This window comes from Scyliorhinus canicula, chromosome 2 (genome assembly GCF_902713615.1).
Source record: "Scyliorhinus canicula chromosome 2, sScyCan1.1, whole genome shotgun sequence".
In the NCBI taxonomy this organism is placed as follows: Eukaryota; Metazoa; Chordata; class Chondrichthyes; order Carcharhiniformes; family Scyliorhinidae; genus Scyliorhinus; species Scyliorhinus canicula.
In genome coordinates this window covers 146,262,070-146,285,060 of record NC_052147.1, presented here as the reverse complement: position 1 = coordinate 146,285,060, position 22,991 = coordinate 146,262,070, and the positions used below count along the sequence as shown (strand labels likewise).

The following is a 22,991-nucleotide window of genomic DNA, read 5'->3' as shown; positions in this document are numbered from 1 at the left end:
AGGGCTGGATTTTACCAGCTCTCTGCATAGGTGAGGCAGAAGCCGGAGCGGGGGTGGGTGGCAGCATTCCGGTTCCCATGGCATTTTACCATCTGCATGCGGGCCCTCCACTGTGTCCGGAGACCAGCTGGTGAATCCTCGAAGCTTCCCTGTGGTTTCAGTAGAGTGAGGAACCTCCTAATCAGACATTCTATAGATCGCAGAAGAGTCCTCCCTCCCCCAAAGGTAATGGCAGCCACATGGATCCCATCCTTACCAACACCCCCTCAGGCTGGGGCCTTCCTGACTGACCCTGACAGCCCCAGATCCCCCTCCTCTCATTGCAAGGACAATGTCCATCGCTGGGTCTCTCAGCTGGTGCAGTCCCAGCAGTGACCACCACCAATGGCTGAGGCAAACTTGCTCCTGACTGTCAGGCCCACCATTGGCAAACTTGCCACCCTGACTTAATTCCAGCCTAATTCTTGGGGTACCTTTTAGTGACGCTTGAGCAGAATCTATTGCATGAAGTGAGCTGAAAGGTTCATAAAGTGTGGAGTCTGAGTGCTCCACCTCACACACTGGCAACAGGGATGACAATGAACAGTCTGAGAAAATTGTAGAAGAATGCAGTCTCACCAAATTAACCCCATGCTTACTGGCACCACAGAAAAACAGAGAAATGGTATTAGGGTAGGAGCAGTGGGTAATGGGTACCCCAGCATGCCAGATGTTGCAAGTGAGAACTCCCTCTGTTTGATTTCTACCAAAAAGATAACACCAGGTAGTTCCAGGGACAGTACTAAAGGTATGGGTGAAGATTTGTACCTGCGTTTGAGCCTCATTATTTGATTCTTCTTATTGCAGTTTTCTTCTCCAGACACAACATCGCCGGATTCGGAACAGGACAACCTGAAACAAAACAGAAGGGCAGAAGAATTGCACACAGAAAATATCACCCAAAGCATGCCAAGTATGGTAAGTGTGAAGCCAATTTGTAAACTGCGCATCTGTAGTGATGGTGGAGAACTTAAGTTTAATTTGCTGAATTTCTATAGGAAAGATGAATGTGAATATTCACACTAACAACATCTCACTGGGAAAATTTGCAATGTCACACAGAGATATATCTGTTTCACACTATATTAACAAGAGGATCCATTTGCTTGAAGTCTTTCAATGCCCCCGGTAACTACAGGGTTAACTTTGCTAAAAGTATCCTGAACACAACGGTTTGTCCAAAGTTGGTAGTAATGGAGTATTTGGGTGGCACGGTAGCACAGTGGTGAGCACAGTTGCTTTTCAGCTCCAGAGTCCCAGATGTGGTGCCAGAAGACCAGAGGATAGCTAACGTAGTACCATTCTTCAAAAAGAGAGAAAGCAATGGAGCAAATAATCATAGGCTACTAGACTTTAGAACAACCCTTCACAAAATCTTAACTCTAAGTTAAACCAGGAACTCTCCTTATCCATTATTACCTCATGGCAATTCTGTGAAAAACAATCTCTTCCAAAATTAAAAAGAGATTGAAGGTGTTGTAATGAGCGCAGGTCATGTGAAGGGCTATAGTTTAGTGGAATGTACAGAGTGTTTAAACTTTACAAGGTGCAGATCCCAATATAAATTGATGCGCCTCCCACGGACACTGGCTAGAAGGAACTCACCAAGGCTCCTTAGGCAGCACCTTCTAAACCCACAACCACTATCATCTAGAAGGACAGGGGCAATAGATACCTGGGAACACCACCACCTGGAGGTTCCCCTCCAAGTTACTCACTATCCTAACTTGGAAACATGTGGAATGCTGTTCCTTCACCGTCGCTCGTTCAAAATCCTTCACTAACAGCACTGTGGGTATACCTACAACATGTGGACTGCAGCAGTTCAAGAAGGCAGGTCAGTGCCACCTTCTCTAGGGCAATTAGGTAGGCAACAAATGCCCACATTATGTAAAAAATAATTTAATAAAAAATCCATTGAGTGCAGTGAGCTGGAAGGTTTGCAAAGTGCTGAGTTTGACAGTTCTTCCTGGCAGTCAGTATTCTCTCTGGTACACAGTCAGCTATTCCTGGTCCATATCGGTGAAATAATAGCGAACAATCTGAGGTAATTGCAGAAGGATGGAGTCTCACCAAGTGAAACTTGTGTTTTTTGGGATCACAAAAAGACCTGGAGAAAAGGTATCAAGATGACATTGGGTATAGATTTACCATCTAATAGTTGCCCTGGCAACCGTGGTTTGGCAAGTGGGAGTTATCTCTGTGTTGGTTTCCTACCAGTCGGATGACACTGATAATAATAATCTTTATTGTCACAAGTAGACTTACATTAACACTGCAATGAAGTTCCTGCGAAAAGCCCCTAGTCGTCACATTTCGGCGCATGTTCGAGTACACAGAGGGAGAATTTAGAATGCCCAATTCACCTGACAAGCACGTCTTTCGAGACTGTGGGAGTAAACTGGAACACACGGAGGAAACCCACGCAGACACAGAGAGAACATGAGACTCTGCACAGACAGTGACCCAAACCGGGAATCGAAACTGGGACCCTGGAGCTGTGAAGCAACAGTGCTACCCACTGTGATACCGTGCTGATGGGGAGCTCTGGAGACATTGGGAGATGTGTGTGCGTACAGATTTATCTGAATGTGAGACTCATGATTTGGTTCTTCATATGTTGCAGCATTCTTATCCTATATTTGAATCGTCCAAGACAAGTCCAAACTTGCCCTCGACCTTGAGGAGGGAAGAAAACGCATTTCTCCGAAGCACTGAGGCTGAGGAAGCGACCACCAGCTTTCTAACAGCCAGTCACCCAGTTCCTGTAAGTCTGTATTCTACTGTTAAACTAAAAGAAAATAGTTATGGTTAAATAATTTACGAGAGAAAGGAGCTGCCAGAATCCTGACAAATTTCCACATCTGTTTTTCTTGCTCATTAATGAAAACAAACGTTAGTACAGTAATTGACTATTTTTCTTTAATTTTGTGGTCGCGCGGCCGCTGTAAGGGGTGATCTTTTGTGGGCCATGTGGTCCGCTCAGGGTCTATTGTGCTGGAGCGAGCGTACCCCAACCAATGGGAGGAAAGCAATAGGCCCTGGGTGAAGGGGCCTGGGCAGTGCAGATCCGGGAGTCAAGGAGTAAAGACCTGTATGATATACCCCAGTAGCATAAGGTTGAACCTCATTGTTGCTCCCATTAAACATCTTTGTTATATAAGAAGCCTGCTCTGTGATACCTCATGTTATTACATTTGCTACACGAGTAAATTGGACAATGATCACAATTTTTGAAATTCGTCGTGGAAGGGATTGTATCGGGAATTTCCAAGCAGTGGAAAAGTCGAGGTTGGCAAGAAAAAACAATGAATGAGAAACCGTGCCAAAGACAGTTAAACTCGATTTGTTTGACCAGGGGCGGGGGGTGAAGACTGGGACCAATATATCGAGAGGTTTTGGTATTTCTTTACGGCTAATGACATCACAGGGGAAGACAGACCAAAGGTAATTTTGCTGACGGTATGTAGGCCCCAGAGCCACTACCTCATTACGAATTTAACTTACCCAGACGACACCAGACACAAAGGGTGCGAATCACCCAAAACATTTCCAAGTCCAGTTTTGGCCGCGTTGGGCGGGGTGTTTCTCAGCGGTTACAGTGCCAAAATTGACACTACTATTCAACGGCATTTAACCAATTTTCTGGGCATCAGGTAGTTTCTCCCTGTCGAGGCCACACTTCGGAAGACATCATGCACTGAGGAGCTAAGCTCGCCAGCTGGACCAGCTCCTCACAGTCGGGATGCTATTTTGAATGACTTTCTCGATCTCTACACCCCTCCCTCTTTCAGGACCCCCTGTTTTCCGGACCCTCTCTCGACTCCCAAAGTTTCTTTGATTTGCTGAATTAGTCCCAAAATTATTTGACCAATTGAAAGGGCACTTCAACCCCAGACTCTTGCTCATTTATTTGCTTTGTTTGACCCCTTGTTTCGCACTGTAACCAATCACTGTTTGTCAATGTACCATTTGTTAATGTTCTCTGTTGATTATTCTCTTTGTCTACTATGTACGTACTGTGTACGTTCCCTCAGCCGCAGAAAAATACTTTTCACTGTAGTTCGGTACGTGACAATAAATCAAACCCTCCATTATACTGCATGGCTGTAAATTTAATTCGGCCGTTAGGGCCCAGGGGAGGCAGTTTTGGCATTTGTCGTCAGACTTCATCAAATCGCTGAACACTGCAAATTTGGCTTGTCGTTGGGCTACATGCTGCGCCATTGCCTGATTTGTGTACAAAGGAAATTGTTGTTGAAATGAAAATTACCCTGGTGAAAGCAATAGACAGTTCCTGCCACTGAATGTGCCAAGAAGGGTCTTTCAGAGCTTCAGTGCATGCAGGAAGGCAAAGTAAATCAACTATGGACTGGGATGCCTGGAAAGTGAGCACCCTGAGTGACAGGCATAGAGGAGGCTGCTGAACAGAGATCCCAGATCATGGACAGAGCCAGGCAAGGAAGAAATTCAGGCTGTTAGCCTAGGAATTTTGATGATTAATACTTTTGACGAGTATTACACGAGTCCAACCCCGAGCCTGAGCAGCGTGGCTACTAAATTGGCGATGGATACAGGGGAAGCATTAAAGGTTTTAGGTCCCACAACGACTATGGTGTTGTATCAACAACAATCTGCTCAATTACCCATGATTGTTGTGGAAGGACAAGGGCCAAACCTCATGGGGCGAGATTGGTTACATCAGATAAACTTTACAGGATACCAGATGCATTTTTTAAGAAGTCCTGTGCAAGTGCAAAGATGTGTTTCTTAACAAGCTTGACCAAATACAAGGGCTAACGGCCAAAATTTACATGAACCGCAAATCTACCCCAAAATTCTTCAGAGCTAGGCCCATCGCATGTGCTCAACATCAGAAAGTCGAGACTGGGTTGACACGCTTAGAAGAATCAGGGATGATAAAACTGGTTCAGTTCTCTGAATGGGCGACCCCTATCATTCCTGCCTTAAAACTTGAACTCTCTGTCAGAATCTATGTTGATTACACACTTACCATAAACCAAGTGGCCCAACTCAACAAGTATCCAATCCTTCAAACAGAAGACCTCTATGCAAAGTTGGTGGTGGTGGTGGGGGGCTCACATATAATAAAACAGCATGCTTATTTACAACTTGAACTGGACAAGCACTCCAGGAAATATGCATTGACATGTACAAGGGACTTTTTGAATATACAAGGTTCTTAAGTATATTGTGTGCTTGTATAAGTTTACAACAGACAAGAGAGAATTTGCTGCAAGAAATCCCAAAATTTATATCCCCATAACCCCTGTTCCCCTTATTAATCAAGACCGTATCTATCTCTGTCTTAAAAACACTCAGTGATTTGGCCTCCACAGCCTTCTGTGGGAAAGAGTTCAACAGATTCACGACACTCTGGTTGGAGAAATTCCTCATCATCCCAGTTTTAAAGGATCGGCCCTTCAGGCTGAGGCTGTGGTCTCGGGTTCTACTTTTTCCTACTAGTGGAAACATCCTCTCCACAGCTACTCTCTCTAGGCCTCCCAGTATCCTGTATGTTTCAATAAGATCCCCCCTCAACCTTTCAAACTCCAATGAGTACAGAACCAGAGACCTCAACCACTGCACATATGACAAACTCTTAATTCCAGGGATCATTCTTGTTAACCCCTGGGTCTTTTCAAGGCCAGCAAACCCTTCCTTAGATATGGGACACAAAACTGCTGACAAAACTCCAAATGAGGTCTGACCGGAGCCCTAAACAGCCTCAAAAGTACTTCCCTGCTCTTGTATTCTAGCTCTCTCAACATAAATGCTAACATTGCATTTGCCTTCCTTACTGCCGACTGAACCTGCATGTTAACCTTAAGAGAATTTTGAACTAGAACTCCTTATTCCCTTTGTGCTTCTGATTCCTCAGCTTTTTCCCATTTAGAAAATAGTCAATGCCTCCATTTTTTTCCTACCAAAGTGCATAACCTCACAGTATTCCACATTGTATTCCATCTACCACGTCTTTGTCCACTCCCCTAACCTATTCAAGTCCTTCTGCAGCCCCTCTGCTTCCTCAATACTGCCTGTCCATCTGCATTTCTTTGTATCAACTGCAAACTTAGCAACAATGCCCTCAGTTGCTTCTTCCAGATCCTTAATGTATATCAGGGAAAGTTGTGGTCCCAGCACCGACCCCTGAGGCACACCACTAGCCACTGGCTGCCATTTTGAAAAAGGCCCCTTTTTCCTCACTCTTTGTCAGTCAGCCAACCCGTTATCCATGCTAATATCTTACCCATAACACCATGGGCTCTTAACTTATTTAACAGCCTACAATACGGCACCTTGTCAAAGGCCTTCTGGAAATCTAAATAGATCAGTTGATGAAGCCATACTAACTCAGTCCTATTTCAACATGCATTTCCGCAATCTCATCTATTTTTTACAAAAATTTTATTGAGGCATTTATCATTTTAATTTTAACATTTTATAATTTTAGCATTTTAAACAACAAAGAAATCCAACACACACAAAACCCCACAATAACCCACCCAACTCGCCCGAGCACTAGACCCGAACTACCCATACATTAGATTCCCTGCCCTTATTCGTCACTTCCATGCCTTCCCACCTGCTGACAGTTGATTCTCCTTGGAAAAGTCGATAAATGGCTGCCACCTCCGAGCGAACCCCTGTAGTGAACCCCTTAAGGTGGACTTAATTTTCTCTTGCCTAAGGAACCCTGCCATGTCACTGACCCAAACTCCCGACTTTGGAGGCTCCGAGTCCCTTCACCCCAGCAAAATCCGTCTCAGGGCAACCGGGCAGGCAAAGGCCAAAACGTCGGCCTCTCCCCCCTCCTGGGCTCCCAGATCCTCCGATGCTCTGAATATCGCCACCTCTGGACTTGGAGTCACCCCCCCTTCCAAGACCTCTGACATGACATCTGAAAATCGCTGCCAAAATCCCCTCAGCTTCGGACACGCCCAGAACATGAGATACTCAAGATCACTTTATACACCCTGCAAAGATGGAATGGTAGGGTTATGGATTCGATCACTGAGTTCCTCTGGTCCGCCTTCAAGAAGGTGGTTCTTATTGGCAGACGCATTCCCTTCCCCTTCGATAAACGGCTGCCACCTCCGGGCAAACTCTAACGTTGATCCTCTCAGGGCAAACTTGATACTCTCAAGCCTGAGAAGCCCAGCTATGTTACTAACCCATACTCCTGATTTTGGGGCTCCGAGTTCCTCCACGCCAATAAGATCCATCTCCGGGCTACCTAGAAGCTAAAGGCCGAAACATCAGCCTCTCTCGCCTCCTGGACTCCCGAGTTTTCCGACACTCCAAAAATCGCCACCTCTGGACTTGGCGCCACCCTTGTCTTTAGTACCATGGGACATGACATCGGTAAATCCTTGCCAAAATCCCCCAAGCTTCGGACATGCCCAAAACATGTGGACATGATTCGTGGGCCCTCCCGCACACCTCACACACCTGTCCTTCACCGCTTCAAAGAACCTGCTCAACCAGGCCACAGTCATGTGTGCCCGCTGAACCATCTAAAATTGTACCAGGCTGAGCCTGGCGCACAATGAGGACGTGTTAACTCTACTAAGAGCATGCTCCCACAAACCTGCCTCTACTTCCTTGCACCACTCTTCCTCCCTTGGCATGTCATAGTTACCTATATGTTTGATTTCTGCCGCGAAGGTTAAATAACACCATGCGATTGAGAGTCCCGGGGACATTCGGAGAGATGTAAGTGTGTGATTGGGTGCACATAAAGCTTTTCTCAAGTTGGTTCCTTGTATTCATTACGTTGCAGCTTCATACTGTCGATTTTGGTGCATCCGAAAAAAGCTTAGGCTTTCCTGAGATTGGGAAGCAGGAAGTTTCAGGAGACGATGAAGCTCGAAGACATGAACCATCGATGGAGTTTGAAGACACAGTAAGTCTGAAGCCTATGGGAAACTAGTGAACAGTAGAGATGGCCAAGATAAAAGACAGAAAGGGATGGAAATAACTAATGAACCAGCTAACCCTAGGGAGGATAAAATCGTTGGTCTGGATAAATTTAATCCATACTGGTTTATATAGTGATGTATGTGGAACCAGCCCAGGAAACAATCAGTTAGTTTAACATCGGTAGTTGTAAAAATTGTGTTAAATGTGAATAGACCATTGATGAGGCCACACTCGAGTAATGTACTCCAAGGCAGAAAACAGACAGTTGGTTTTGGTCCATATCAGTTGAGTAACAATAAATGATCCAAAATGACAATTAAAAGATGGAGTGTTAATACATATCACTGTGTGGTTACAAGAAAGGCAGAAAGACTTGAAGTAAGGGGATTAAGGATAATGGCAGGTATAAATTTCTCATCTGATAGTTCATCAAGAAATTCTGGTTTGGCAAGTGATGATTACCTCTTGTGTTTGATTCCTAGTGGACATAATAGCTGTGTGATTGAAAGTCCTAAACATATTGGGAAAGGTGGTGTAGTGTATGATCATTTGTACATGTGTGGTGATTGTTCCTTTCAGGGCAACACAGCAGAGTAGACCAATTGGGGCTCAGAGTGGGGAATCACCCCAATCCCGTCTTTGGTAGAGGCATTTCAGAACTAGTTGCAGACATCTTGTAGATCCTTGTAAATAAATCCTTTATTGTTCACTGATGAAGTGTCGGAAAATGCATCATTACAGTGTGTGTACATGTGCATGATGTTTTTTTAAGAATTTGAGCCTCACAATTTAATTCTTTACATTGCAGACTCCTCAACCTATCAAAGTTAAATCATCTGAAATAGGTTCACAGCTTCCCAAGACCACAAGTCAGGAAGATGGACAGCAGAAGGGGGTTCCAGACAGTGCAGAGTCACTGGAATTATACATGAGCTCTCTAACAACCAGCCTCATAGACAAAGTAAGTCCGGAGCTACACACTGGAGAACTGTCAAATCCATGCTGCCTTTCTGTCAGAGGAATTTAACAATCCTCTTCCTCACTCGTTTCCCATAGCCCTGCAACGTCTTCCCTTCAATTGCTAATCCACTTACCTTTTCAAGCTGTGATTAACATTTCCTTTACCACATTTTCAGACTGTGCATGATTGTAACTGTTAGAGGTAGAATCGTTTGTTTTCTTGCTTTTGTAGTCTCTGCACAGCAGACAATGAGAACCCTGCTGCCACAAGGAAAATTGTATTACAGAGAACATCACCATCTGTTTAAGGGTAAATCCACATTTGAAATGTGGGAGTCTTTTAAGGAAAGGCTGATTAGAGTGCAGGACAGACATGTTCCTGTGAAAATTAAAGATAGAAATGGCAAGATTAGGGAACCATGGATGACGAGTGGAATTGTGAGACTAGCTAAGATGAAAAAGGAAGCATACGTAAGACCGAGGCAACTCAAAACTGATGAAGCTTTGGAGGAATATTGGGAAAGTAGGACGAATCTCAAACACGCAATAAAGAGGGCTAAAAGGGGTCATGAAATATCTTTGGCTAACAGGGTTAAGGAAAATCCCAAAGCCTTTTATTCATATATAAGAAGCAAGAGGGTAACTAGAGAAAGGATCGGCCCACTCAAAGACAAAAGAGGGTATTTATGCGTGGAGTCAGAGGAAATGGTGAGATTCTTAATGAGTACTTTGCATCGGTATTCACCAAGGAGAGGGACATGACGGATGTTGAGGCTAGGGATAGATGTTTAAATACTCTAGGTCAAGTCGTCATAAGGAAGGGGGAAGTTTTGGGTATTCTAAAAGACATTAAGGTGGACAAGTCCCCAGGACCAGATGGGATCTATCCCAGGTTACTGAGGGAAGCGAGGGACGAAATAGCTGGGACCTTAACAAATATCTTTGCAGTATCCTTGAGCACAGGTGAGGTCCCGGAGGACTGGAGAATTGCTAATGTTGTCCCTTTGTTTACGAAGGGTAGCAGGGATAATCCAGGGAATTATAGACCTGTGAGCTTGACGTCAGTGGTAGGCAAACTGTTGGAGAAGATACTGAGGGATAGGATCTATTCACATTTGAAAGAAAATAGACTTATCAGTGATAGGCAGCATGGTTTTGTGCAGGGAAGGTCATGTCTTACAAACCTAATAGAATTCTTTGAGGAAGTGACAAAGTTAATTGATGAGGGAAGGGCTGTAGATGTCATATACATGGGCTTCAGTAAGGCGTTTGATAAAGTTTCTCATGGCAGGTTGATGGAAAAAGTGAAGTCGTCTGGGGTTCAGGGTGTACTAGCTAGATGGATAAAGAACTGGCTGGGCAACAGAAGACAGAGAATAGTGGAGGAAGGGAGTGTCTCAAAATGGAGAATGGTGACTAGTGGTGTTCCACAGGGATCCGTGCTCGGACCACTGGTGTTTGTGATATACATAAATGATCTGGAGGAAGGTATAAGTGGTCTGATTAGCAAGTTTGCAGATGATACTAAGATTGGTGGAGTTGCAGATAGCGAGAAGGACTGTCAGAGAATACAGCAAAATATTGGAGAGCTGGGCAGAGAAATGGCAGATGGAGTTCAATCCAGGTAAATGCGAGGTGATGCATTTTGGAAGATCTAATTCAAGAGCGGACTATATGGTCAATGGAAGAGTCCTGGGGGAAAATTGATGTACAGAGAGATCTGGGAGTTCAGGTCCATTGTACCCTGAAGGTGGCAACGCAGGATGATAGAGTGGTCAAGAAGGCATACAGCATGCTTGCCTTCATCGGACGGGGTATTGAGTACAAGAGTCAGCAGGTCATGTTACAGTTGTATAGGACTTTGGTTAAGCCACATTTGGAATACTGCGTGCAGTTCTGGTCGCCACATTACCAGAAGGATGTGGATGCCTTGGAGAGGGTGCAAAGGAGGTTCACCAGGATGTTGCCTGGTATGGAGGGTGCTAGCTATGGAGAAAGGTTGAGTAGATTAGAATTGTTTTCGTTGGAAAGACGGAGGTTGAGGGGGGACCTGATTGAGGTCTACAAAATTGAGAGGTATGGACAGGATGGATAGCAACAAGCTTTTTCCAAGAGTGGGGGTGTCAATTACAAGGTGTCATGATTTCAAGGTGAGAGGGGGAAAGTTTAAGGGAGATGAGCGTGGAAAGGTTTTTACACAGAGGGTGGTGGGTGCCTGGAACGCTTTGCCAGTGGAGGTGGTAGAGGTGGGCAGGATAACATCATTTAAGATGCATCTAGACAGAGGCGGGCGGGGAACAGAGGGAAGTAGATAATTGGAAAATAGGGGACAGGTTTAGATAAAGGATCTGGATCGGCGCAGGCTGGGAGGGCCGAAGGGCCTGTTCCTGTGCTGTAATTTTCTTTGTTCTTTTTATCTTCCTGAAGCAACACGCCCATTGCTCAGAATTCTCTGGAGGAACTCTAAATTACTAAGTTTATCACATCTCAATTTGTGGTAGTATGTTGAATGCTGCACAAGCTGGCTATTATGAGGAGCGGGAACACAAGGAAATAGAAAGGAGGAGGTGTAACAGGGAGTCGAGGATCAGGAAAAGGAAGGGAGACTACAACGCAGACAAGCCTTTCCTGCCCAGGGTCTATGTGATGATATAAATTAATGAATAATACCAATCACCCCAAGCACACCTCCCCATTCATCAATAACCCCATCTTCCTTACCTTCCCTCTGCCATTGACTATCACATTGTTCTCTTTCTGAAAAAAACTATAAACCAACTGAGAATACACATTCTAATCCACAATTATGAATTCAATCATAACATATTACAATTAGTGCTTGTCGTCTGTCTGCTTTTGCCTTTGCCACTGCCTCTATAAAGTGGCCTCTTCATCGCTCATGGTCCCTCCGCACTGTGAACTCAGCCACTGGCCATTTCCTTTCTCCACCTGAATTCTCTTCCCAGCCCGAGTTCCCTGATGTTCCCCACTCTGTAAAAAATAAACTTTTACTTCACTTCACAGAATCAAAGAATTCACAGAATTGGTACAAAGCAGAAAGAGCCCATTGAGCCCATCGTGTCTACTCCAGCTCTCTGAATGAGCAATTCACTTAGTGCCATTCTCCTGCCTTCTCCCTGTAATCCTGCATTTCTTTCCTTTTTAGATAACACTCTAATTTCTGTTTGATTGTAGTGATTGAACGTGCTTCCACCACATTCTCAGGCAGTGCGTTTCAGACCCTCGTCACTCCCTGCATGAAAAGCTTTCTCTCATATCATTTTTGCTTCTTTTTCCAATTGTTTGAAATTCATGCCCTCTCATTCTTGAAGCTTTCATGAGTGGGAACAGTTTCTCTCAATCCAGACCCTTCATGATCTTGAATGCCGCCATATCTCCTCCCACCTGGGACAACAATCACAACCTTTCCAATCTGTCTTCATATCTATGTTCCTCACCCTTGAACTGTTCTCGTGAAAATCTCTGCTCTCTCCCCAATACCTTCACAGTCTTCCTAAAGGGCAATGCCCAGGACTGGACACAACTCTCTAGCTGTGGCCAATCTATTGTCTTATACAAGTTCAATATTACCTTCTTTATCTTGTACTCTATGCGTCTGTTCATAAAATCTAGAATACTGTATGTTTTATTAACCACTCCCTCCCCCTTCAATGACTTAATAATAATAACCTTTAATGTCACAAATAGGCTTACATTAACACTGCAATGAAGTTACTGTGAAAATTCCCGAGTCACCACATTCCGGCACCTGTTCGGGTACACAGAGGGAGAATTCAGAATGCCCAATTTACCTAACAGCACTCTTTCGGGACTTGTGGGAGGAAACCGGAGCACGCGGAGGAAACCCACGCAGACACGGGGAGAATATGCAGACTCCATATCGACAGTGACTCAAGCTGGGAATCGAACCTGGGAACCTGGAGCTGTGAAGCAACAGTGCTAACCACTGCACTACCGGGCCGCCCATAAACACATACACTTATGACTTATGCACATAAACACCCAGTTCCCAATGCTCCTGCGCCCTTTTTATAATTGTATCCTTTATTTTATCATGTTTCTCCATGCTCTACCTCACAAAATGAATCACTTTGCATTTCTCTACATTGAGCTTCATTTGTCCACCCATTCCACCAACCTATGTCCCTTTGAAGTTCTACACTATCCTCACAGTTCACAACGGCCAGAATTCTCCGCTCGTTGCAATCCATTTTTCCCATCCGCTGCGTACCCACGCCAATGGAGTTCCTGCCGGCGTTGGGTAGTTACAATGGGAAATCTCATTGACAAGCAGTGCGAAGATAGAATCCTACACGTGACTCCAGACCCACAGAACTGTGATTAACTCTGAACTGCCTCCTCAAGGGCAGTTTAGGGATGGGCAATAAATGCTAGAACAGCCTGCGACGCCCACATCCCATAGACGAAAAAAAAACCTTATGAGAGTATGAGTTGGGGGTAAAGAGAAGGTTGACTAGCCCAGAAAGAGCAGATGAGAACATTGCCCTATTGCACAGCTGTCCTCTTCTGAGGGGCCCATCCATGGTGGCCTCCAAGCTTACATGGTGACGTTGATGGACCTCCTGCTGCCATCTCTGGGGTAGACGACCTCCCTCTGGTCCTGGACTGCCTGGAGGAGTGTCACCAGAGGGCTGTCACTAAATCTGAGGGGAAAGGGCTTGTTTCTTCTCGGGACCATCATTCGCCACCACAAACCCTTGTCTGCAGAGAGTGATTGTGTGAGTGTCCTTTAATGTGGTGTCCACACCTTCAACCTCATGAGGTTATGGTGGGATGGACAAATCCCAACCCACCTTACCATGAGATTTGAGGAGCTCCTCGATGATGTGTAAACAGTGAACTGAAAGGGTGGCATGTGGAGCAGGTTAGCACTGCTGCCTCATGGCGCTGAGGACCCGGGTTCGATCACTGTCCGTGTGGAGTTTGCATATTCTCCTTGTGTCTGCTTGCGTCTCAATCCGACAACCCAAAAAGATGTGCAGAGTAGATGAATTGGCCAGGCTAAATTGCCTCTTTTTGGAAAAAAAGAATTGGGTACTCTAAATTTATTTTAAAAAAAGAAAAACAATGAACTGGAAAGCAAATGATCAGGTGCGAGAAAGCGCTAAGCTGTCGAGCTGGAATCATGACAATTTTTCTGTCCGCCACCACACTTACAGCGAGATCTCCCAGCCCTTCCCACCGGTGGGATCTTCCAGTCTCACTCAAGTTGACCCCCACCGTGGGTTTTCCAACGGCAGGTCGGACCAACCATGCCAACTACCATCGACTTCTGCGGGAGTAGAAGATCCGGCAGATGGCCAATGGCATTCTGCCTCCCCCACCAGAAAATCTGCCGTGTGGTGGGGGCAGGGCTGGAAAACTGACCCGAACATCTGGAAATGTTTTTATCTGCTGCGACATTATATTCTCCTAAGCAGGTTACTGTAAGAAATAGATACAGGAGTTGGCAATTCAGCTCTATGAGCCTGTCCCGCCATTCAACAACACCATAGCTGATCTTCTACCTCAGCTCCACTTTCCTGCTCAATCCGAATATCAATCATCCCCTTCCTACCCAAACTCTATCTACTCCTATCTTGAATATACTCAGCAATTGAGCACCCCCAGCGTTCTGGGGTCGGAAATTGTGAAGCTTTTCAACCCTTTGAGTGAAGAAATTTCTTCTCATCTCAATCCTAAATGACCTGCGACTTGTGCTGAGTCTATGACCTCATGTTGGTTATTCCCTAGCCAGGGGAAAGTTTTCTCATCATCCGCCCATGATATGATTTATGTTTATAATTATTCCAAATCAAACTCAAATTAGAGGGAGATGGTGGAGTAGTGGCAATGTCCTAGGATTAGTATTCCAGAGTCCCAGGCTAATGGTCTGGGAACACGAGTTCAAATCCTACCAGGGCAACTGGTGGAGTTTGAATTCAGTTTTTCTTTTTAAATTTAGATTACCCAATTATTTTTTCCAATTAAGGGGCAATTTAGCGTGGCCAATCCACCTACTCTGCACATTTTTGGGTTGTGGGGGCGAAACCCACGCAGACACGGGGAGAATGTGCAGACTCCACACGGACAGTGACCTAGAGCCGGGATCGAACCTGGGACCTCAGCGCCGTGAGGCGGTTGTGCTAACCACTAGGCCACCGTGCTGCCCTAGTTTGAATTCAGTTAATAAATCTGGAATTGAAAACAAATCTGTCAGGGTGGCCATGGCAGCTATCATCATGTAAAAACTCACCAAGTTCACAAATGTCCTTTAGGGAAGGAACTCTGCTATCTGTGTCTGGTTTGGTCAACACCTGACTCCAGAGCCAATTGGTTGACTGTTAACTGCTCTCTGAAATGGTCAGTTCAAGGGCAATTAAGGTGGGGTAACAAATGTTAATCTTTCCAGCGATTTCCATATCCCATACTGTTGTCAATGTCCTAACCTCTAATTTAGCACTTAAGATCAAAGACCATCCAAGACAAGAATATCTTTTGCACATTCCTTAACATTATGCAGAAAATGATCCAATGTTTCCTCTCCCTTCCCCAGTCTCTCTCTCCATTACAACATCACATGACTCTCTACTCGTGACACTGAGGTCACCTTCCCCTGAATTATCAGATTTAGTTTCTTCTATATTGTAAATATGCTTTCCTCTTACAGTTTTACTGTGTTAAAATCAAAGATCCTTACATCCTGCTCTGACCTATTTACACAAAGCTCGACATCTTTGTGCTCCCCACAACAATATTCACATTCTAAAAACACAGCGACATGTAATCATGCATTTCGCCCAGATTATTTTTACTCTTTTCACGGTTGACCATCCATTAGGCATTTGGTCTCGAAATACAAAATGTTGTTTTTCAGCATTGAAAACTGACCAAACTCTCAAATCATGCACAGTCCAACAGAGACAAGTGGGCAGGTTTATAAACTAGGTCATCTCTGTCGCACAGTCTGAGAAAATGAAGTAATATATGAAATGGTTATAATTTATCTAATTAGTGTTCCTTGTGCAGTAAATGGTGACTCTATCCCACTGACTGGAAAATCGGGGGCAGTATTCTCCAATAATTGGGCTATGTCCCTATGCCAGCGGAAAAACGCGCACGAATCACTCTGGACTTACCTGGAGAAAGTCTAGAATGATTCTCCTACTGGGAGGGGGCTAGCAAGGCCATGGAGTAGTTCTCGCAGCTCCGGCTGCTGACACAGGGCCCTGCAGTTCCGGTTGGTGGTCCGCGCATGAGCACTGAGGCGGCCTGTGTTGGCCTCGCCACGCGACATGGCCGACCGACACCGCGGACTGGCACCAAGTAGATAGGCCCCACCGAGATAGCACCCATGGATCGGTGGCCCCCGTAAATGATTCCCCCCGCCCCCTCACCAGGGTGGCCGCAGACTCAGTCCACAGCCACCACGCCGAGAGCCCGCTGGGTGGAACCATGAGTGAACCATGCCGGCAGGAACTCGGCCAGTTCCACCTGGAGAATCGCCATGGGGCCTCTTTCAATGGTCCGCCACCGGCGCCGTGTCGACGTGTGCGCCCGATTGGCGGCGATTCTCTGGTCGCAGGAGCGGTGTCGGACCCGATCTCAGGTTTGACGCCCATTCTCCGCCCCCGTGCCGACCGTGATCCCGCCCCAGATGTTTCAAAAGGTGTCAGCGATGACTCAGTTGTCTCAGAGTCAAAAGACTGGATTTAAGTTCCAGGGGCTTGAACACTATATCCAGGCTGACACTTGTATGCAGTACCAGCTGGAGTACTGCATTGCCAGAGGCAATGTTAATGTGATGTTAAACTTTGCAACTATCTGCCCTATGAGGTGAACATAAATAATCCTATGCTGCTATCCGCAATAGGAGCAGGGTAGCTTTCCTGCAGCCTTGGACAATATTAATCCCTCCTCCAAAATCAGGAAGCACCCTTTTATATTCAGTATCACAATGCTGTGTCTGGGAGCTTGCTGTGCACAGTGTCTCCACCATTATACAATGACTACAGATCAGAATTATTTGGATTGCTAAGAAGCATATAGAGGAGTCCTGAGACAACTTAGAACTGCAAACCTTTCTTTCCGTTCTTACTGTCATTTTTGTGCCAACATCTTCACATTCCTATGCTGAAGATAGAAAGTCGTAATCGCTGACACACAACGTATGCTAGATCGCACTTGTTTGCTTTACTCATCGTGTGAGGTGGAGCGGGGATTGGAAGCTCAGTATCTACCAGAGTAAAATCTCTGATAATTTTCCTGCATTATTATCACTGAACCCTCTCCTTCTCTCTTTTAATATAGGAAAGACGGTCAGAAACTATGTGGTCAAACAATTTGGAAGGAGATAGACTTCTTAAAACAAGTCCTGGTCAAGACAGTGATGTGGAATTCATTGAAACACCAAAATTATCCACAACACATTTGGGCAGCCTGACACATTCAGAAATACCCAAGTATATGCCTTATTGGCATGATGGGAACCTTCAGCAGCTTCAGGAATTGGACTCCATGTACAAACCTGAAAAATTGACAGAGGTATGGATGCTGCGGCGACCAGGGTGCTGGCTACGTTTCTGGGGTCGCGTCTGGCAGGGTCCCGGGCGCTGGTTGCGGTAGTGGGCTTGCTGGGAGGCATATTTACGATCTGGACGGGTCCTGGCGTTCTGTAAGCATGGGAATACCTTGCGGTGCATTCGGGTCCTCGTGCGAGGTCTATACTGTTTTGCGGGTCCTGGGTCACGGGCAGGGGCTTTTTGAGGTAGGTTGGGCTGGGTCCCGTGTTCTGTTCCCTCCTTGGGCGCTCCTGGGGTCAGGTCTTGGAGTAGGCCCGGTCGGGCCTCCACTTGGACTTTTCTTTCCTCCATTTCCAGGTAGGTCGGGTCGCTGGGCGGGCTGCTCCGGGTCAGGTCGCTGGGCGGGCCTCTCTGGGTCGGGTCTCCGGACGGGCCTCTCCGGGTCGGGTCGCTGGGTGGGAATCTCTCAGTCGGGTCTCCGGACGGGCCTCTCTGGTTCGGGTTGCTGGGCGGGAATCTCTCAGTCGGGTCTCCGGACGGGCCTCTCCGGGTCGGGTCGCTGGGCGGGAATCTCTCAGTCGGGTCTCCGGACGGGCCTCTCCGGGTCGGGTCGCTGGGCGGGAATCTCTCAGTCGGGTCTCCGGACGGGCCTCTCTGGGTCGGGTCGCTGGGCGGGCCTCTCCGGGTCGGGTCGCTGGGCGGGAATCTCTCAGTCGGGTCTCCGGACGGGCCTCTCTGGGTCAGGTCGCTGGGCGGGCCTCTCCGGGTCAGGTCGCTGGGCGGGAATCTCTCAGTCGGGTCTCCGGACGGGCCTCTCCGGGTCGGGTCGCTGGACGGGAGTCTCTCAGTCGGGTCTCCGGACGGGCCTCTCCGGGTCAGGTTGCTGGACGGGCCTCTCCGGGTCGGGTCGCTGGGCGGGAATCTCTCAGTCGGGTCTCCGGACGGGCCTCTCCGGGTCGGGTTGCTGGGCGGGCCTCTCCGGGTCAGGTCGCTGGGCGGGAATCTCTCAGTCGGGTCGCTGGGCGGGCCTCTCCGGGTCGGGTCGCTGGACGGGAGTCTCTCAGTCGGGTCTCCGGACGGGCCTCTCCGGGTCAGGTCGCTGGGTGGGAATCTCTCAGTCGGGTCCCCGGACGGGCCTCTCCGGGTCGGGTCGCTGGGCGGGAATCTCTCAGTCGGGTCTCCGGACGGGCCTCTCCGGGTCAGGTCGCTGGGTGGGAATCTCTCAGTCGGGTCCCCGGACGGGCCTCTCTGTGTCGGGTCGCTGGGCGGGAATCTCTCAGTCGGGTCTCCGGACGGGCCTCTCCGGGTTGGGTCGCTGGGCGGGAATCTCTCAGTCGGGTCTCCGGACGGGCCTCTCCGGGTCGGGTCTCCGGACGGGCCTCTCTGGGTCGGGTTGCTGGGCGGGCCTCTCCGGGTCAGGTCGCTGGGCGGGCCACTCCGGGTCGGGTCGCTGGGCGGGAATCTCTCAGTCGGGTCTCCGGACGGGCCTCTCTGGGTCGGGTTGCTGGGCGGGCCTCTCTGGGTCGGGTTGCTGGACGGGCCTCTCTGGGTCGGGTCTCCGGACGGGCCTCTCCGGGTCGGGGCGCTGGGCGGGAATCTCTCAGTCGGGTCTCCGGACGGGCCTCTCTGGGTCGGGTTGCTGGGCGGGCCTCTCTGGGTCGGGTCGCTGGGCGGGAATCTCTCAGTCGGGTCTCCGGACGGGCCTCTCTGGGTCGGGTCGCTGGACGGGCCACTCCGGGTCGGGGCGCTGGGCGGGAATCTCTCAGTCGGGTCTCCGGACGGGCCTCTCCGGGTCGGGGCTCCGGACGGGCCTCTCTGGGTCGGGTTGCTGGGCGGGCCTCTCCGGGTCAGGTCGCTGGGCGGGCCACTCCGGGTCGGGTCGCTGGGCGGGAATCTCTCAGTCGGGTCTCCGGACGGCCCTCTCTGGGTCGGGTTGCTGGGCGGGCCTCTCTGGGTCGGGTTGCTGGGCGGGCCTCTCTGGGTCGGGTCTCCGGACGGGCCTCTCCGGGTCGGGGCGCTGGGCGGGAATCTCTCAGTCGGGTCTCCGGACGGGCCTCTCTGGGTCGGGTTGCTGGGCGGGCCTCTCTGGGTCGGGTCGCTGGGCGGGAATCTCTCAGTCGGGTCTCCGGACGGGCCTCTCTGGGTCGGGTCGCTGGACGGGCCACTCCGGGTCGGGGCGCTGGGCGGGATTCTCTCAGTCGGGTCTCCGGACGGGCTTCTCTGGGTCGGGTTGCTGGGCGGGCCTCTCTGGGTCGGGTCTCCGGACGGGCCTCTCCGGGTCGGGTCGCTGGGCGGGAATCTCTCAGTCGGGTCTCCGGACGGGCCTCTCTGGGTCGGGTTGCTGGGCATCACAGACCTTCTCACTCTCTCTTCAAATATAGAGAAGTCGACGAACATCTCTTTTCGCAAGCGTTTCAGAAGATGATCGAATTCATATGCGTGGTCCAGGCAAAGATACGATGTCTATGATATCAGACGCATTGACATTTCCATTGGATTACCTCGCAGATACAGAATTTGACAATAATATGACTAACTCTCGTAAACGTGAACTTGAGGAGGATCAGGCACAAGAATCAGACTTCCAGAAACATTTCTTCAAACATAAAGCATCCTTACCGGTATGGACTTCCATTTTACATTACAACAAATAGGAGGTTATTTGTATATTGAGCAGTCTGCTCTGCTTTAATATTTATGAGTGATGAAGGATTTAGGGCAGGATTTTCCGATCCCCCGGCGGGTTGGAGAATCGCCGGGGGTCGGCGTGAATCTTGCCCCCACCAGCCTCCGGATTCTCCCACCCCCCAAAAGTCGCCTCGGCGTGAATCGCGCCGCCCGCCTCGGAGAATGGCAGGGACCTGCGCGACTCAATGGGTCCCGGGCCTGCCCGAATTCTCCGGCCTGCGATGGGCCGAGTTCCCGCCTGTTTTTGCCGGGTCCCGCCGGCGTAAATCAAGGTAGGTCCCTACCGGCGGAACACAGCTCCGTGTGCGGCCTCCGAGGTCCTGGGGGGCGGCATGGAGCGATCTGGCCCTGGGGGGGTGCCCCCACGGAGGCCTGGCCCGCAGTCGGGGCTCACCGATCCGCGGGCGGGCCTGTGCTGTGAGGGCACTCTATTCCTACACACCGGCCGTGTAAGCCTCCGCAATGGCCGGCGTGAAGGTGAACCCCACTGCGCATGCACGGAGATGACATCAGCAGCTGCTGATGCTCCCGCACATGCGCGACCCGTGCTGGCCGGCGGAGTCCCTTCAGCCCCGGCTTGCGCGGCGCCAAAGGCCTTCCACACCGGTCGGCGGATTACAAACCACTCCAGCGCCGTCCTAGCCCCTGAAGAAGCAGAGGATTCCGCACCTTTGGGGTGGCCTGACGCCGGAGTAGTTCCCGCCACTCCACTGCGACATTTCTGCCTGCCCCGCCAATTCCCGGAGAATCCCGCCCTTAATATCTGTGTTTCAGAATGCACTGTGCCGTCTCACAGCTTCAGGGATCCGGGTTCAATTCCAGCCTTGGGTGACTGTATAGAGTTTGCACTTTCTCCCTAGGTTAGGTGGTTTGGCCATATCTTTTTATTGAAACAGTAAAATATTTATACAAGGCCAAACGGTACAAACACTAATTTTGCATTGGAGAAACAGGATGCCTTCCCCTCAGTACCAACGTACGAGGGGGGGGGGGGGGGGGGGCGCAGTAGGATACTCTGATTATCAAAACAGTTCACAACACAGTTGTACAAAAGAACAAATGGTACAAGCACTTAACTTTGCGCTGGAGAGACCAGATACCCTCGCCTCTGTACCAGGGCGGGGAGGGAGGAGAGAAGGGAAAGAAGGGTAATGGGGAGGGAGGGAGTCGGGGTGTTGGTGGAGGGGGCCCAATAGGACACTGCCTGAACTATCTACGGAGGCAGAGAAACAAAAGAACCTTCAGTTATGATGTACCAGATTCCGGGAGTCCCCCAGAGGGGGTGAGGGGCGACACAGTGTCAGGCATGAGTGAGCACTGCACCCCACTGCAGAGAGCCTCATGTGCACCCTGTGCTCTCGACACTCGGCGGCTGACAGCCTTCAGACAGTCGCACTCCGGACTGAATCCTCCACCACACTGAGTGCGGTGGGCGACGCGGGCTCACCAACTAACCCAGGGCCTGCCTTAATCCCGCCACCAGGATCATCGCCAGGCGGGATCTCCTCAGGCTCCTCCCGGGGTCCCGGGCCTGTGGATCCACAACACATTTGGGCAGCCTGACACATTCAGAAATACCCAAGTATATGCCTTATTGGCATGATGGGAACCTTCAGGAGCTTCAGGAATTGGACTCCATGTACAAACCTGAAAAATTGACAGAGGTATGGATGCTGCAGCGACCAGGGTGCTGGCTACGTTTCTGGGGTCGCGTCTGGCAGGGTCCCGGGCGCTGGTTGCGGTAGTGGGCTTGCTGGGAGGCATATTTACGATCTGGACGGGTCCTGCCGTTCTGTAAGCATGGGAATACCTTGCGGTGCATTCGGGTCCTCGTGCGAGGTCTATACTGTTTTGCGGGTCCTGGGTCACGGGCAGGGGCTTTTTGAGGTAGGTTGGGCTGGGTCCCGTGTTCTGTTCCCTCCTTGGGCGCTCCTGGGGTCAGGTCTTGGAGTAGGCCCGGTCGGGCCTCCACTTGGACTTTTCTTTCCTCCATTTCCAGGTAGGTCGGGTCGCTGGGCGGGCTGCTCCGGGTCAGGTCGCTGGGCGGGCCTCTCTGGGTCGTGTCTCCGGACGGGCCTCTCCGGGTCGGGTCGCTGGGCGGGAATCTCTCAGTCGGGTCTCCGGACGGGCCTCTCTGGGTCGGGTCGCTGGGCGGGAATCTCTCAGTCGGGTCTCCGGACGGGCCTCTCCGGGTCGGGTCGATGGGCGGGAATCTCTCAGTCGGGTCTCCGGACGGGCCTCTCTGGGTCGGGTTGCTGGGCGGGCCTCTCTGGGTCGGGTCGCTGGACGGGCCACTCCGGGTCGGGGCGCTGGGCGGGAATCTCTCAGTCGGGTCTCCGGACGGGCCTCTCTGGGTCGGGTTGCTGGGCATCACAGACCTTCTCACTCTCTCTTCAAATATAGAGAAGTCGACGAACATCTGTTTTCGCAAGCGTTTCAGAAGATGATCGAATTCATATGCGTGGTCCAGGCATAGATACGACGTCTATGATATCAGACGCATCGACATTTCAATTGGATTACCTCGCAGATACAGAATTTGACAATAATATGACTAACTCTCGTAAACGTGAACTTGAGGAGGATCAGGCACAAGAATCAGACTTCCAGAAACATTTCTTCAAACATAAAGCATCCTTACCGGTATGGACTTCCATTTTACATTACAACAAATAGGAGGTTATTTGTATATTGAGCAGTCTGCTCTGCTTTAATATTTATGAGTGATGAAGGATTTAGGGCAGGATTTTCCGACCCCCCGGCGGGTTGGAGAATCGCCGGGGGTCGGTGTGAATCTCGCCCCCACCAGCCTCCGGA

The 22,991-nt window shown here is 49.4% G+C and overlaps 1 protein-coding gene across 1 annotated transcript in view; it reads left to right on the top strand.

The window, feature by feature from the left end:
• The window catches only part of LOC119959010, a 316,096-nt gene that overhangs the window by 86,597 nt on the left and 206,508 nt on the right, over positions 1-22,991 (top strand). Inside the window, exons 19-25 of the mRNA XM_038787558.1 lie at positions 847-957; positions 2,666-2,806; positions 7,844-7,966; positions 8,792-8,944; positions 17,275-17,508; positions 19,868-20,107; positions 22,578-22,817. Of these exons, the coding sequence (XP_038643486.1) occupies positions 847-957; positions 2,666-2,806; positions 7,844-7,966; positions 8,792-8,944; positions 17,275-17,508; positions 19,868-20,107; positions 22,578-22,817 (1,242 nt within the window). The remainder of the gene's footprint in view (positions 1-846; positions 958-2,665; positions 2,807-7,843; positions 7,967-8,791; positions 8,945-17,274; positions 17,509-19,867; positions 20,108-22,577; positions 22,818-22,991) is intronic.